The sequence below is a fragment of the Chiloscyllium plagiosum genome, unplaced genomic scaffold, assembly GCF_037043375.1.
Source record: "Chiloscyllium plagiosum isolate Xiang-an unplaced genomic scaffold, Cpla_swu_hap1 HiC_scaffold_10, whole genome shotgun sequence".
Lineage (NCBI taxonomy): Eukaryota > Metazoa > Chordata > Chondrichthyes > Orectolobiformes > Hemiscylliidae > Chiloscyllium > Chiloscyllium plagiosum.
In genome coordinates this window covers 114,368,507-114,385,463 of record NW_028270148.1, presented here as the reverse complement: position 1 = coordinate 114,385,463, position 16,957 = coordinate 114,368,507, and the positions used below count along the sequence as shown (strand labels likewise).

Below are 16,957 nucleotides of genomic sequence, written 5' to 3'. Positions count from 1 at the left end.
CATTGCTAGGTGGATGCACAAAGAATGAATTAGGAAATGCAGTAGAGTTCAGTGTTTCACACACAGGAGGATGACATTTGGCAGAGGCTTATAAAAGAATTTGTGCTATATGCAGTGATATGTATGATAGTGAACACTCCCAAGTGAGGCATGCTGTGTGTCAGCAAAAATATTGAGCACTACATCACCTTAACAATGTCTGAAAAAGCCTAGGTGCATAGCTACAGCCCAGAAATTCCACAGTGAGCAACAGGTGGATGAGTGCTTGTTTTCAGTCAGCTACCACAGCCAATAATCAACATTAGCGTTGGTCCAGATCCTTGGGTATTTTCTGCCTTACTGATTAGTAAGATCAAGGGTTATGGGGAGAAAGCAGGAAAATGGGGTTGAAAACACATCAGCCATGATCAAATTGCTTAATTCTGTTCCTATATCTTACGATCTCCAGGTCTTGAGACATGCTCAGACCACTTATGTTATGACTAAACAATTTATTTTTACACTGTACATGATGCTAAGGTTAGAGCAACGTGCTCCAACCTGCTTAGGTACAAGGATATTTGTGAAATCATCTCTGGGCTCAAAACATTTAACTGTTTCTCTCTCTACACGTGCTGCCAGAGCTACTGAGTTTCTTTGAAATCTGAAACAAAAAGAAATGCCAAACAACCGCAGTTTTTGAAAATGACTGCACAGCAGAGAAACCTAAACATGCTAAAAGCACACAGGCACCTGAATTCAAAATAATCTTGGAAACTTTGGAAAAAAAGGTAAATGCATCAAGCCAAGTTTAAATTTATTTACACTTTTTCCAGTGGCACATCTTGATAAATTCCTGTAGACAGTCACGAATTTGCTCCTCATCACATTGCAAAATTTCCAAATCTTAATTTTTGCCCTCTTTGGGCAAGGCTAGATCAACTCCATTTTGAGTCAGGAGGATGCAACGTAAGCATCAAGGGCAGATTGAAAATAAATACTAAAGCAAACTTCTGAGGTCACAGAAGTGATTATTGCAAAAATTTCATGGACAAGTAAGGATTTTTAAAAAAACTTGAATATAGTGAAATGCAACTGCAAACAAATTAGAATATTTGCCAAAGATATTCCATTGCAGTCTATAGCCTGATCAATAGATTTGCTGATTTTTAAGATAACGCTATGTAGGGATAGTGCAAGAAAATGCTGTTGAAAGAGAAGATCAGCAGTAATCTAGTTGAATGGCGGAGTCACTCATGTAGACGGGATCATAAAAGGATGGCAGATTTTACTTTACTGGCAGTACTTAGGGTCTGGAAAGCACTAGCCTAAGGTGCAGTGGAGGCAATTCAATCAATCCATACAAAATGGAATTAGACTTGAAGCTTTCTTGAAAAGAGCAGATGGGCTGGGTTATGGGGAGGGGGCAGGAAAATAGCACCAAGTGAATTGTGCACTGAGAGAGAGGGCAAAGATATGATAGGCCAAATAGCCTCCTTTTGCACTAGAACTGTTGTGATTCCTGAATAATAAAGCTGCAAATTAAATCCAAGTTTCAGTTAGCACAAATCTTCAGCATTCAATGATATTAATCTGTCACATCCTTTAAAATGGTTGAAGGTAGCCTCTACTTGATTTTCTTGTGGTGGCAGAGGCTCATCCTGGTACTGAGCAGCTCTGCAGTGTTGGCTCCATCCTTCTAGCAGGGAAAGTGACTGCTCTCTAGGAGCAAGGAACTCAATGGTTCTGTTTCACTCATGGGGCCTTGTCTCTTCGCGTTTTGGAGGGCCTTTCCCTTGATTCACCAGTAACTATGTGGACAGCTACAAATAAACTTTGGTACGTAGTTTCCAAACTTCTTTATATAACGACGTAGTTAGCATTGAAAACAAATAAGTGGGTAGTAATTTATCTACCTATAATGAAACTACACTCTCAGGATGATGCAAAATCATGTATAGCTGTGTCCCCATGACATTATGTACAGGGCACAATTTCAGTTCAGTGCAATGCAGCCAGTTTGTGTTGCTCACAGTGCTGACAGGATAACTTCTGAAAACCAAGTGTAACTTTAAAACACTTAAGTATATTATTTCATAAATGTTGCACTATTACACAGGAACATAAACAAGTGGCAGCTGGAGAAGGCTAGTGCGTCGCTCCATTCAATATAATCATGACCAATCTTCTACATGGATTTCACTTTCCCATATTATCCCTTCATTCCTGGGCACTATCATTTCAGTTTTCAACGAACAGCCACCGCTCTACGGGGTGGAGAATTTCAAAGATTGGCAACCTCTAAATGAAGAAACTTCACCATGTTAGCCCTAACCAACTGAGCCCTTCAGCGAAGACAGTGGCCCCTAGTTCCACACTCTCTAACAAGGGAAACTGCATCATTGCACCTAGGCTGTCAGGGTCTTTAACATTTGAATATAGAAATCTTGCAGTATAATTCTCAGAAGTAATTTAGAGAAAGGAATGGAATCATGACTGAGTGCACCAAATGAAATAATCCAAGTCTGCTAAAGCTTGAAAAATGACAATTCAGTAAGATTTTGGAGTCTGTGCATTCAAATCATTAAAAATATAGTCAAGTACAAATAACAATCACAACATTAAAGACATATAACCGTCCAACTACAGTATAAAGGGGAGCAAGTTTCAAGTATAAAAGCTTTGTCTCCTCTGGGTGCTCCCGTTTCCTCCCACAGTCACAAAGATGTGCGGGTCAGGTGGATCGGCCATGCTAAATTGCCCGTAGTGTTGGGCACATTAGTCAGAGGGAGCTGGGTCTGGGTGGGTTGCTCTTCAGAGGGTCGGCGTGGATCCTTACTGGTTGGATCGAAGGGCCTATTTCCACACAGTAAGGAATCTAATCTAAAAAAAAATCTGAAGTTCTGAAATATAGCTGTGGACACTGCACAATTGGAAATGAGAAACTGGTTTTGAAAAGAGTGCAAGCTCACTAAAATGTTACCAACATTTCAAAATGATCGAAAGAGAGATTATACAAATTAGGATGCAGTGCCTGTAATCTAGAAGGTAAAGCAGCTTCTAGATTGAATTGCGGCTTATTGGAATAAAGGGAATGATAGGGTAGGATGTTTTTCCTCAGGCCATTGATGAGAGAGAAGCTGAAAATTGCACATTTGCTCAAAAGTGTGGAATTCCCTTCCACAAAAATCAGTATGCTTGCTCAATCATTCTTGACTCTGAGATGACTAATCTTTACACAAGCTAAGGTTAATACAGCAACCACAATCTTGTTGTATGTTAGGAACGGAGAGGCCGAGTGGCCTCTTCAGACACAGAGAATTCCATTTTTGATAAAGTCAATCAAGCTGCGGGCCACTTCTAGCAAGGAGGACACAAAAGCAGATTTTATAAGGCTGGAATCATCAACTGTGTGGTAACCAAGCTCATTCTAGCACCCCACCATGCAAATCCAAGTTACTTTCACTGACCCCCTTCTGTAGTATCACTGTTATAAACAGAATCTGCTGCTTCTCAAAGCCCAGGAGTCTGCTATTTGTTACGAAATATAAATCAGAACAGCAAATGGCCACATTTCAAGACTGTCTATGTCATTTCCGCCATCAGGAAAATACCAGGTGCCTCAATGTTTCTAACTAACCTGCTCCACAGATGTTGGGACTTGAACGCAGGTCTCAGCCTAAAAGGGAAATGTAGCATATACATATGAACATGATCAAATTGGTACTTAAATGAAAAGGTTTTCAGACCACAAGCTCTAGAGGGAGATGACTGTTCAAGTATGTAATTCAGTGTCACAGAAGAAACTTCTGGAGATTCTTATAAATGAAAGCAAAGGAGTCCAAAGATGAGAAAAAGATTCAAAGTGCTGGAAAAACTCAGGAAATCTGGCTCCATCTGTGGAAAGGAACCAGCAACGTTGAGTGCAATATTTCTCCGGAATCTCAGCTCTCAAAACCTTAATTGTTTCTCTCTCCACAGATGCTAACAGAGCTGCAGAGTTTATTTTAATTTATTTATTAAAATCATAAATAATTTGCTCTTTATCCAAACTAAAAGGGTGGTGGGGGTTGGATGAGGGTGATAAAACTGAAAGCAGAGAGGCCACATTTCTCACGATTGCCCATCAAACCACTGCAGCATGTACTGATGTACTCATATCGGAAACAACCTTTCATTAGTAAATTGATAACCTTAGAACGGAGATCAACTCCTTACAAAAAAAAAAGGTGCTTAGAAAAAAAAACTATACTTTTTCTTAAATTAGAAGTTCTTAAATGTTACACTCGAAGAATGCTTTTGCTTATGCCTACAGTGACTGGTTTCTTGTAAATTTACCAAAAAAAAATCTTATCCATTTAGAATTTGCACGTAGAAAGCAGTTATAATGTTGTTAAACATTGCTGACACCCAGTGGTGTTACAGAGAAAAGTTCCAAAAGTTCCTTCTCATTTATTTTGACAATGCTGATCTCTCTTTCTTGTATTTTCAACGATGGGAGGATTTGGATGGCGTTTTTGACCGTCCTTCAGGCTTTGCATCCCACAGTGCATGTCGGACAATGCGCGAGGCCACTCCCTTGTCCAGTCGCGATGCCTTCTGGCGGTCTGTTATTTCTTTCACTTTGTTCATGTACGTTCTTATTCGCTCCTGCAACAATAAAATTCATAAAACAGTGTTTTCTGGATTGGAGACATCCCTGTTAGATCAAGGAAGACTGCAGGGATTACTCAAATGGATTCAATCAGCCTTCTAAACATCTATACAGGAGAATTTATATGGCATTTATTGCCCACATCATAAGAATAGGACAGCGTTATCCTTTCAATTATATACATTTTTAAATGAACTCAAATGCGTCTACACCATTTCAAGCTCTCTATTGCACTGAATCCAATCTAATTTGACAAATATCATCCACATGAGTACAATGATGGAAACAGAAGGAAAACAAAAACCCACTGTACACTTTTTGGTTTCTGAGGTCGACTCTTACTTTTGATAAGACCTCTAAAGAATAGACAAGAGCAAAAGTTGATATTCTCAGCAAAGAATAAAAACACTTAAGCTTTGCTCATGTTACAAATCATCTTAACACTTCACATATATTTCATTATAATTTCCATCTTTTGTTCATTACACATTTAATACCCCAAGTCATCTGCATGAAGAAGCTTAAAAAAATTGATATTTCTGCATTTAATCACTTGGAGCAAGCTTAAGGTTTTTGCAAATATTCTGAGCTGGGAATTACTTCACACTGCAAAGCTGTGTATTTCATATTCTAAAAAAAATTCCACTCCAGACGTAAGAATAATTATTCAGTGCCAAAAAAGAAACTTTGGCCAAATTTCAATAACACAATGCACAGACATCCCCACCCATCCCCCAATATCTTCATGAAGATTTATGCTCCATCGGTATGAAAAGATAACGTGTGCAAAAATTACCAAAAATGTGATTTGGATAAACAACTCTTTGGGAGATAAATCAATAGCTAACATTTGCAGAAATTCCAGGCTAAATTGCTTTTGTTTCTCTACCTCAGCCCCATAAATCTCCCATATCCGGTAATGATGTGGGTCATTCAGATCAACCAATGCAATTTCAAAATCTCTTAATTTGATATAAACACGCCAAAACTCCACACCCACCTCAAGCTCAGTGGCAACTTCCACCTTCAGGAAATGCTGCAAAGTTCAACAATTCCATTTCAGAAAAAGACAGATCACAGTTGACAAAATTAAACAAAGTAATCACTGAGCAAATCAAAAGCGGCAGCAAATCTAGTTGCGTCTTCGAGGCAAACTTGGCAGATGATATATAATTGTAGCTGAAACATCAAGTTCAAATGAACTTCTGAACCAGCAAGAATTAGGTGCCTTCAGAATTCTTATTATTTATTGTTGACTAGATACGCTACAAAGGGTTAAGCTGCAGTTGTACTGAACATTTTAGAGCGATAACCTACAAAATAATTATGTAATTTATAAATTAGTTATGCATAGCCTCTGAACATATAAGGCACAAATTGAGTAGCTCTGTCTCATTGTGTAGATGCTTGAACATGGCAAAATTAGGGTTGGAACAGCAAAGGAATTGTTAAGTCCCAGACAGACTGGTTGTAGTTTTGACTTTTATTTCTTTTAAGAAAGAAAAGAAAGTAGGATTTGAAATATTCATCGAGAGACATGTTGTCTTAAAGTGATGAAAACCAGATGAAAATGTTATTTGGACAGGTCAGGACAGGCATAACGGATGCCAAAAAAGCTTTCAGCCTAAGTGCTGAACTAGATACTTTACAGTGAGGAATTAAATATATGAGAGAGTGAGAAAGTTGCATCTGGAATAAGTAGTAGTAATTATGGCTTATGCTGTACTAGTAAATCATTCACAGCATAGTTTTCATCTTACCAAGGGCATCAAGAATTAAGAAATCGAGATGAGCAAACTGTTCCGATGTTTCACTTGAAAATTAGGAATAACTCAATAGGTTTACAGCTTCAGTGGTTTGCACATTCTAGAAGTCTATCCTTGTTCTATTTACCTTATCTGCTCCACCCTCAGGGAGTTACACACTCAAAACAGAAAAAAAAATTTCATGACCACTGCGGTTGGAATTTTGAAACACCTGGACGCTTAAATTACATGCACACACAATCATTACCAAAATTTAAGTATCAGCAAATTTTTGAATTTATGATGTCGTGTCCATAAAAATTTTATTTCCCACCAACAAATAGTTTCGTAAATGAGTGATAGTTTTTGACTTGACTACTTAGTCCACTCCATATTTTCATCAGTGTATATGAATTATTTCTAATATCAATCCAAAATACCCAATTACACTTGCTCCATTTTTATATATTAACTTAAAATGAGAAAGGTAAACCTGTAAAATTGCTTTTAATCATGAAAATCAGACATTCCATAGCTTTTACAACATTCACACACAATTTTTTAAAAAATTCATTCAAGAAAGGAGGATTTGAGCTGTCGGAAGAGGCTGAACAGGCTGGGGTTGTTTTCCCTGGAGTATTGGAGGCGGAGGGGTGACCTTATAGAGGATTATAAAATCATGAGGGGCATGGATAGGGTAGATTAACATGGTCTTTTCCTCAGGATACAGGAGTCTAGAATTAGAGGGCATAGGTTTAGGGTGAGAGGGGCAAGTTTTAAAAAAGACCTAAGGGGCAACATTTTCACGTAGAGGGTAGTGTATGTGTAGAATGAGCTGCCTGAGGAAGTGGTGGTAGCTGGTACAATCACAACATTTAAAAGGCATTTGGATGGGTACATAAATAGCATTGGCAAATGGAACTACATTAGGTTAGGATATCTGGTCAGCATGGAAGAGTTGGACCGAAGGGTCTGTTTTCATGTTGTACATCTCTATGACTCGATGACTAATGCAGGCATTGTTGGCCAGAGCAGCATTTATTGTCCATCCCTAACTGCCCTTGAGAAGGTGGTGGTGAGTCACCTTCTTGAACTGTAGTCCTTGGAGGTGTAGAAATGCTGTTCTGAAGGGAACTTCTTGCAATGGCTCCTCTTCCAGATAGCACCTTACACTCGTACGCATCAATCTTCATCCATTGAAGCATATATTTTTGACTCATTCATCTTGTATTTTTTTTGATCTACCTCTTCAAAATTTATTACATCTGTTTCATACAAATAACAAGCAAAGTTGACAAAAGGGAACCAGTACTTATAACATATTTGGATTTCAAGATGGCATTTGGTAAGATGCTATGTAACAGGTATTGCAAAACACAAGAGCTCACACTCTTGGGGGCAAAATATAATTATGGTTTAGAGTCAAGATCAGTGGGTCATTTTCAGATCAGAAAGACATAACTAATGGAGCATCACAAAGATCAGTCTTAGTGACTCATATTATCATTATTAATAACTGAGGTTGGGTCAAAGTGTGATGCATCCAAATTTGCTGATGATAGAAAAATCATCAGCATATTTTGATGAGGACATAAGGAATATGTAAGTGGATTTCGGTGGGTCTTTTAAGTGCGCACAAGCTTGGCAGATGGGAGTTTAATCTAGGAAAGTGAGGGGTCATGCACTTCGGTAAGAAGAATCAAAAGACAAGATTATATAAAATAGAGAAAGACACCAAAAAAAAAATGCAGAGCGTGGTCTGGTTGTTCTTGTGCATAAAATACAAAGTTAGCACGGAGCTTTGGCAAGTAAATAAGGAGGCAAATGGATTTGTAGCCTTCATTGCTGAGAGTTTGGAGTTTAAAAATAGCCAAGACTTGTTACAATTGCACTTGTGTAGGTGATGCTGTACTTGGGAGTACCATGCACAGTTTCGGTCCCTATGTTTAAAAAAGGATACCCTAGCACTGGAGTTAGCTCAAAAGAGACCCACTCAGCTGATTCCTGGGATGAAGGGGTTCACTAATTGATAACAGCAAACAAGGTTGTACCTTTATTCACTGGAGTTCAGAAGAGTAAGGGGGAATCTTATTGAAGCATACAAGATTCTGTGTGGGCTTAACAGGGGATGGTGCTGAGATGAAGTTACCAGGAGTGGGGGAGTCTTGAACTAGGGAACATAACTACAGAATAAGAGCTATAAAATAACTATAAAATAAGAGGTCACTCATTTAAAACTAAGATGCAAAAGAATTTCTTCTCCCAGAGGGTAACGAATGGTCTGAAATTCACGAACCTAGAGAGCTGTGGAAGCTAGGTCATGGAAAGTATTTAAAGAGAGGTAGACAATTTTTTGAAATCTCAAGGTGGTGAGGAAAATGAGGAACTGGCATGAAAAGGTTGAGGCTTGGGCCTACTCCTGCTCCTATTTGTCTAGTATACATTGATTGACATTCTTAAATTCCTGAATCAAAGTTTGGATCTAACGTTGGTCTGAAACACTCCACTTCGAACTCTCAAATATCACCATTTAACCCAGATATTATTATTTTTAAATAAATTCCCAAGATATACCCTCAGTCCACAGGCTGTGTGTTAATTAACAGCCCACCACGGGAAATTCTTTCCAACGCCTAGGTACAATTAAAATGATTACAGCACATGCTGGTCACTATGCTCTTGGTTAATAACCAAAAAATATGTACTTGAAGGAATTAGTGACTGTTACTTAATCACTGTCACCTTAAATCTCAATTATTAGCAGATTAACATGATGTAACTAGAAATAATTCTAGTTTAGATCAATATGAAGCCAACGTAACACAAAATGTACACAGAATTTCAAAAACAATAAAACTCATCAGAAGAATATAATTTACCTTAATATTTGTTATTACCGCTTGACTACAGTGTGCTAATGCTCCCTCATGAAAGTAACATTGGAGCTTCAGGCAGATAGGGGGCACCCTGATTTCGCAAGGCTAAATACATGTTATGAAGGTGTAAAAGCATACTGTGCCTTTAAGAGAGTGAAGGACTTGGCAAGCACAGAGAGTGCTGGAGAATTTACATATAAACATTTGCTGCAGAACAGATAGCACTGGCTGAGTTGCTATGAGACAAAAACAAATTCAAATTTGGCCAGTGTATTATACCCCAAAAATACCAAATTCCAATCAAGCATATTGACAATCTTAAAAGCCAATGACACAATCCAATGCTTTGGGAGTATAAGACCGGGGAAAATTGAACAATTGGGAGGAAAACTGCCAAGCTAGCAAAGTGTAGACTGCCTGAAAAATAGCTCTCTTAAAAGGTACCTCTATCGATCAGTAACTGGTGAAGCAGAATCCCCAAGAAAAAGAAAAGACAACAGGAATACAGAGAAGAATTGAAGGCTGCCTAGTTTTTTGAGATAAGTAGTTTTGTTTTATAAATCTTAATCAGAAATTTTATCAGACTAGTATTATAGAGGGGAAAGTGAAACATAGGCTACAGGAAGGAGTTGAAAATAGTTGTTAGTTAATTATTCTCTGATATACTTTAAGAAATAAAGTTGTTAATTTTTACTTTAAATAGTTTGTGGCTACTCGAATTTTCACAGATTACTGTACTAAATCTTTTCTGTGTTCTGGGTTTTAAATTAGCAGGGGGGTTTACCCAGTGTCATAACAGTTTGGGGGATCGTCACTGGGATCTGAACTGGTTTAGACAGATTTGAAGACTTTGGGGTACAAAAAATCCCAGCAGATTTAAACACTCGCAGGTTTAGTGTCCAAATCTTTAACTAAAACGTAGGTGAGACAATTTGTTTACTTTTGGTGACTTGTGGGCAATTAAATTAAAAGTGAGAGAAATGGCTCTTAAAATTGCTGAAAAGGTTCTGGGATTTGAAGATGATTCTCAAATTTGCCAAGAAAGTTTAGAAGGAAAGAAAAAGGCCATACTTTCTAGAATTAGCATTAAGTCAGATTTGGGTTTAACTAAGGACAAAAGTAAAGCTGAAATTGTAAGGGAGTTACTCACTTAGGTGTATCAGAAAAACAGACAAGTGTAGTAGAGGTATAAAAACTTAAATTATAATTGAGGAAAATGGAGTTAGAAGGTAAACAAAGGGAGAGAGCAGCACGCGGGGGAGCAAGAAGAAAGAGAGGAAAAAGAGAGTACAGGTTTTTAACTGAGCAAAGAGAGAGAGAAGAAAGGGAGAGATAAAAGGTGGGAGAATTTGAACTGGAGAAGTTTGACTTAATCAGCAAAGTTGACAGGATAGAGATTAAAAGAGAACTTACTGATATACACAAATATGTCAAAACTCTGTCACATTTTGATGTGAAAGATGTTGAAGTCTTCTTTATTTCATTTGAAAATTGGCTAGGCAGACGAGTGGTCTGAGGATTTATGGGTAATCCTCGTTCAGACTAAACTGGTAGGCAGAGCTGGTGAGGTATTTACCGCACTGTCAGATAAGGGGTCAAGACTTTATGATGAGATTAAACAGGCTATTTTAACTGCTTATGAATTGGTAGCAGAAGCATATAGACAGCGGTTCAGAAACACAGCAAAAGAACCAGGTCAGACTTACATCGAGTTCGAAACAATCAAACAGTCTTTTGATCAATGGGTGCGTGCTTTGAAAATAGATAAGACCTTTGAGGGTCTAAGAGAGATTTTTCTGATGGAGGAGTTTCAAAACTCACTTCCAGAGATGGTAAGAACTCAGGCGAAGGAACAAAGTTCAGGAAGTGAGAAGGGCAGCAGAATTAGCAGATGAGTATGTTTGTACATCAGATAAGCTTCTGGCCAGAATTTCACCCTGTGAGGAATAGACGTTGGGAGAAGGGGAGATCCTACACTACGAAACCAAGAGTAGAGAGCTCTGGTAATAACTTACCACAGGATAAAAAAGACAAAGAGGTGGAGAGGAGGTAAAGCCTCAGGTGTTTTCACTGTAATGGAGTGGGACACAGACAATCACTGTACCAGTGGTTTCAGAAGAGCACTGGGAAAAGGTGTTTCCACTGGCAGAAGGTGGGACACAAAGACACAGTGCTGGTCGTTAAAGAAAGGCGCCGCGGGAAAAGATGTGGTCAAAGAAGCTAAGCCAGTGGCATTAGTGAAGGTAGTAAAGGAGACCCCAAGAAGAGCCAAGGGAGCTGCAGGAGAGTGCACAGCCTAGGCAGGGACTGGGTTAGTACCCAAGCCCTACAAAGAATTCAACTCTGTGGGTAAAGTTTACTCAAAGAACAGGGGAGAAGGACAAGTTATAATTTTGAGAGATACAAGATCTAACCAGTCGCTGATAGTAAGGGACAAGCCAATCGGCATTCTTCCTGATCTGTTACCCAAGCACGTGGTAATTTGTGGGTTAAAAGGACAGAAATTTAGCATTCGCCTACATAAGATCAGGTTGGAGTGCCAACTCAAGTCTGGGGAAGTTACAGTGGGAGTGATTGACAAGAGTGTCAGTTCCAGGAATTCAGTTTGTTCTTGGGAATTATTTGGTAGGATCCAGGTGGGAGCGACACCCCTTTTTGTGGAGAAGCCCCAGAAAGACCAAGAAACTGAGGAGTTAAAATAAAAATATCCTGGTATTTTCCCAGACTGCGTAGTAACTATCATAAGTCACAGAAAAAAGGGAAAAGTAAAGAGAAAGATGAAGGAGTTGAGGTTCAGTTAGTGGATACCCTGTTTGATGTAATGCTGCAGGAAAAACCTGAACAGGTAGAGGGCTAGACAGAAGTATTTAGTCCTTAAAGTCTAAGGTACTTGCAACAGAAAGACAAGATGATAAAAGATATATATGTGGATGTGTACTTTGAAAAGGAGGCAGAGTATTCTGGAATAAGGTAAAGCCTCAGGTGTTTTCACTAATGGAGTGGGACACAGACAGGTGGAAATGGAGACTATGGCAGGTTAGTGCAGAGGAGAAATGGGCCGACGTGCACCAGATTGTGTTGCCGGTAGCATACAGACAGGAAGTGTTACGGGTAGCAGATGAACTATCTGGAGGAGGTTACCTAGGGGTAGGAAAGGCTCAGGCTAAGGTACAAAAGCATTTTTATTGGCCTGGAATGCACAAGGGTGTGGCTAACTTCTGCCGTATGTGTCTCACATGCCAAATGGTAGGTAAGCCACAGGCGACAGTAAAACCAGCCCCTTTGTTGCCAATTCCTGCATTTGAAGAACCTTTCACACGGGTTATAATTGATCGTGTAGGTCCCCTCCTGAGAACTAAAAGTGGGAACCAGTATTTATTAACAATAATGGATGGGTCTACCAGATTTCCGGAGGCAATTCCATTACGGAGTATCAAGGCTAAAAGGGTAGTAGAGGAGTTAGTAGCTTTCTTCACACGGTATGGGCTACCCAGAGAGATTCAGTCTGACCAAGGGTAAAATTTTACTGCAAGGCAGTTTGAGGTGGTTATGGATAGCTTAGGTATACAGCACTTTAAATCCAGTGCGTATCATCCTGAATCCCAAGGAGCTTTAGAAAGGTTGCATCAGACCTTGGAGACCATGTTGACAACATACTGCAGGATTACCCAAATAATTGGGATAAAGGGATCCCATTCATACTGTTTACCATTAGAGATTCCCCAAACTAATGCACTCAGTTCACTCCCTTCGAGTTAATATTCGGGCATGAAGTGAGAGGCCCTTTGAAATTAGTTAAAGAAAAATTGACAGGACCAAAGTCAGAGATCTCATACTTAGAATATGTATCAGAGGTGAGGGAGAGATTAAATCGAATAGGTGAGTTAGCTAAAGAGTACCTAAACAGAGCACAGTGTACAATGAAGCAGGTGGCAGATAAGAGCTCTGAGACTTGGATGTTTTCCTGAGGGGATGATGTGTTAGTACCGTTACCAGTGATAGGAGATCCCTTCAAAGTCAGGTTTAGTTCCCCCTATCAAATTGAGAAAAAGTTGAATCAGAACCATCTAGTAAAGATGCCAGATAGAAAAAAAGGTATCTGGTATGTCACTGTAACATGCTGAAACGATATTATACTGAGAGAAAGAACTGGAGAAACAGGTGTTAGTTACTGCCCCTTGGGAGTGAGGAATCAAATCCAGATGTGGATTTTGATGTACCTCAAAACAGATTTAAAAAATGAAAAAGGTCCTTGAGGAGTGGGCTAGGTTAGTAAGCTATCTGTCTCAGGACCATAGAACGCAGTTGAAAGATTTGTTACTGCAGTATAAGGACATATGTAACAATCAGATGGGGAGGACTAATGCTTTTGTACATGAAGTCGATGTAGGGAATACTGCTCCGATAAAACAACACTCCTATTGGCTTAAACCTTTCAAAGGCAGATGGAGATGGAGGCCATGCTTGACAAGGACATCATCGAGGCGGAAGTGGGTACTGCAGATGCTGGAGTTGAGAGTCAAGACGAGAGTGGTGCTGGAAAAGCACAGCAGGTCAGGCAGCATCGGAGGAGCAGAAGAAAATTGACGTTTCAGGCAAAAGCCTTTCATTGACTTTTGCCCGAAATGTCGATTTTCCTGCTCCTCGAACGCTGCCTGACCTGCTGTACTTTTCCAGCACATCATCGAACCAGCCAGAGCGAGTGGAGTTCGCCGATTGTCCTAGCTCCCAAACTGGGTGGGACTGAACAATTCTGCATGGATTATCAGAAGGTCAACGTCGTTACAAAATCAGACTCATATCCAATTCCTAGATTGGAGAACTGTGTGAAGAAAGTCGGACAAGCGAGTTACATTACTAAGGTGGACTTAATGCGTGGTTACGGGCAGGTACTTTTATCAGAGATGGCGAAAGAAACGTCTGGGTTTGTAAGCCCAAATGGTCTGTATCAATTTAAAGTGATGTCCTTTGGAATGAAGAAAACACCCGCCACATTCCAAAGCCTCATGAACAGAGTTGTGGCTGGGTTAACAAACTGTGCAGTCTATTTGGACGATGTAGTGATCTTTAGTAAATCCTGGAAAGATCACATAGTACATTTGGCAGAGCTCTTTGAACGACTACAAGACGCAAAACTGGTGATAAACCTAAATAGAACAAAAGCAGAGGTGATGTCCTTGGGACATAACATTGGTCATGGAAGGTTGACCCCACGGAATGCAAAGATGAAGGTCATCGAGGAATTTCCATGATCAACCTCGAAGAAAGAGGTGCTTCGATTCTTTGGACTCTGTGGATTCCATCGAAAGTTTGTTCCAAACTTCAGCAGTATAGTGGCACCGTTAACCAATTTGCTGAAGAACAACAGTTTCGGCGGATAGAACAATACCAGGAGCCATTCGGCCATTTGAAAGCCACATTAACCACCAAACCATTTTAGCTACACCAAACTTTTCAAACCATTTTAAAGTTGCCATTGATGCTAGTGACATTGGAGTTGGAGCTGTGCTCCCACAGGAAGAGGAGGTTGGGATTGAACTGCCAGGTCGTTACTGTTCAAAGAAGATCAACACCCACCAGAGGAAATACTCCACAATTGACAAGGAACTATTGAGTTTGGCCCTGGCCTTACAACATTTTAACGTGTATGTTACAAAACAATGTGTTGGAGACAGTCGTGTACATGGATCACAATCGACTTACATTCTTAGAAAGCTTTAAATACATGAATAGGAGACTATTTTGTTGCAGTGTTATGTTAGACTTTTAAAAATCATACATGTAATTGCAGATGCATTATTGCGGATTTAATTGATAAAGTTTTGATGAGATTTGTATTTATTTAGTGTTTTACATACACACACACCCACAGTTATATGGGAAGAACTTGAGGTGAACTTAGATTAAAGTTATCGGTATGTTAGGGTAATGTGTTTAAAGAATAGAAAAAATTAAGGCATCTTTTCGTTACGATGGTTCTTTTTTCTTAAGGGAGGAGGTGTTATGAAGGTGTAGAAGTGTACTGTGCCTTCAAGAGAGTGAAGGACTAGGCAACCAAGTGTTGGAGAATTTACAGAGAATTTACAATCTAACTTTTGATTCAGAACAGGTAGCACTGGTTGAGTTGCTATGAGACAAAAACAAATTCGAATTTGGTCAATCAATTTAAAATACACCCAAAAAGTACCACTTCCCAATCAAGTTTGATTTCAGTATATTGACAATCTTAAACCAATGATTCTTTGGGGGGGTATAAGGCCAGGAAAAACTAAACAGTTGGGAGGAGAACTGCCAAGCTACCAGTATGTAAAGACTGCCTGAAAAATAGCTCTCTTAAAAGGTACCTCTATCGATCAGTAACTGGTGAAACAGAATTCCCAAGACAACGACGACAGGAATACGGAGAAGAACTGAAAGCTGCCTGGTTTTGAGATAAGAAGTTTTGTTTTAGAAATCTTAATTGGAAGTTTTATTGGACTAGTATTAAAGAGGGGAAAGTAAAAGATAGATTAGAGGAAGGAATTGTAAATAGTTGTTAGTTAATTATTCTGTTATACTTTAAGAAATAAAATTAAGTTTTACTTTAACTAGTTCTTGGCCTCTCAAATTCTCAGATTACTGCATGGGATAAACCTTTTCGGTATTGCTGGTTTTAAATTAGCAGAGAGGTTTACCCAATGACGTAACACTTGAACACACTTGGGCCATACAGTTCAGATTCTCTTCATACTAACAAACATGTTCAGAATTCCGTTCCATTGAAAACTCCATAGATTTGAAGTTTCAATAATTTGCAAATGAGGTCCAACCTATACAGTGATTGGTAGTTTGAGAAGACTACTTGCAAAGCCCTCCTCCTTTCCTCAGAAAATAGTTTGTTATTTTAAAAAGAATGGAAAGTATGAAGGAATAACACCTAGCTCATTACTGATATTTACTTATTTCCCATAATTTAAGATGATATGGTAGTAATTTTACTGTTCTAGTGATCCAGAGATCCAAGCTAATGTTCTGGGATAATAGGGTTAAATCCCAACAGGTTGGAATTTCAATTAAATAAAATAGACTTCAACACTCGTCTCAGCCATGGTGACCTTGAAGCCATTGTTGTATATTGTTGGGTTGTTGTAAAAACCCCATCTAGTTCATTGATACCTTTTAGGAAAGGAAATTTGACATCCTTACATGATGTGGACTACATGTGACTCAAGATCCACAGCTATGTGGTTGACTTTTAACTGCTCTCTGAAATGACCGAGTAAACCACTTAGTTCAATTGAACTAACAACAGACAACAAAGCATCCGAGGAGCAGGATCTATTCCTGATGAAGGGATTTTGCAGCACCGCTCTAATCTAAAACTCTGGTTTCCAGCATCTGCAGTCCTCACTTTTGCTTAACAAACAACAAATCTGACCCTGCCAGTGGCACCAGACCCTAAAGAAAAGAAAACTGCAGCTTGTTGTAAGACATCACAGCAAATAAAGAAATATAAAAATGCCCAAAATATTACATGCTATACAGAACTCCCAATTAAAAAAAAATCTATATGAACAGCTAACATCAATTTTGCTGTGTAAATTTCACTGAAAACTGCTGACTTCATAGTTGGATAAAAATGACTGAAAAGTTGGCAAGAGATGGTGTCCAGTTTTCAATATAGTTCACTACCTAAATTGACATAATTACAATCTTACATTTGT

General features: G+C 39.0%; 1 protein-coding gene across 1 annotated transcript in view; it reads right to left on the bottom strand.

Moving 5' to 3' along the window:
- Window positions 1-779: 779 nt before the first annotated feature.
- The window catches only part of c1d (C1D nuclear receptor corepressor), a 34,253-nt gene continuing 18,075 nt past the window's right edge, over window positions 780-16,957 (bottom strand). Inside the window, exon 4 of the mRNA XM_043696671.2 lies at window positions 780-4,629. Coding sequence (XP_043552606.1) covers window positions 4,468-4,629 — 162 coding nt within the window. The 3' untranslated portion in view covers window positions 780-4,467. The remainder of the gene's footprint in view (window positions 4,630-16,957) is intronic.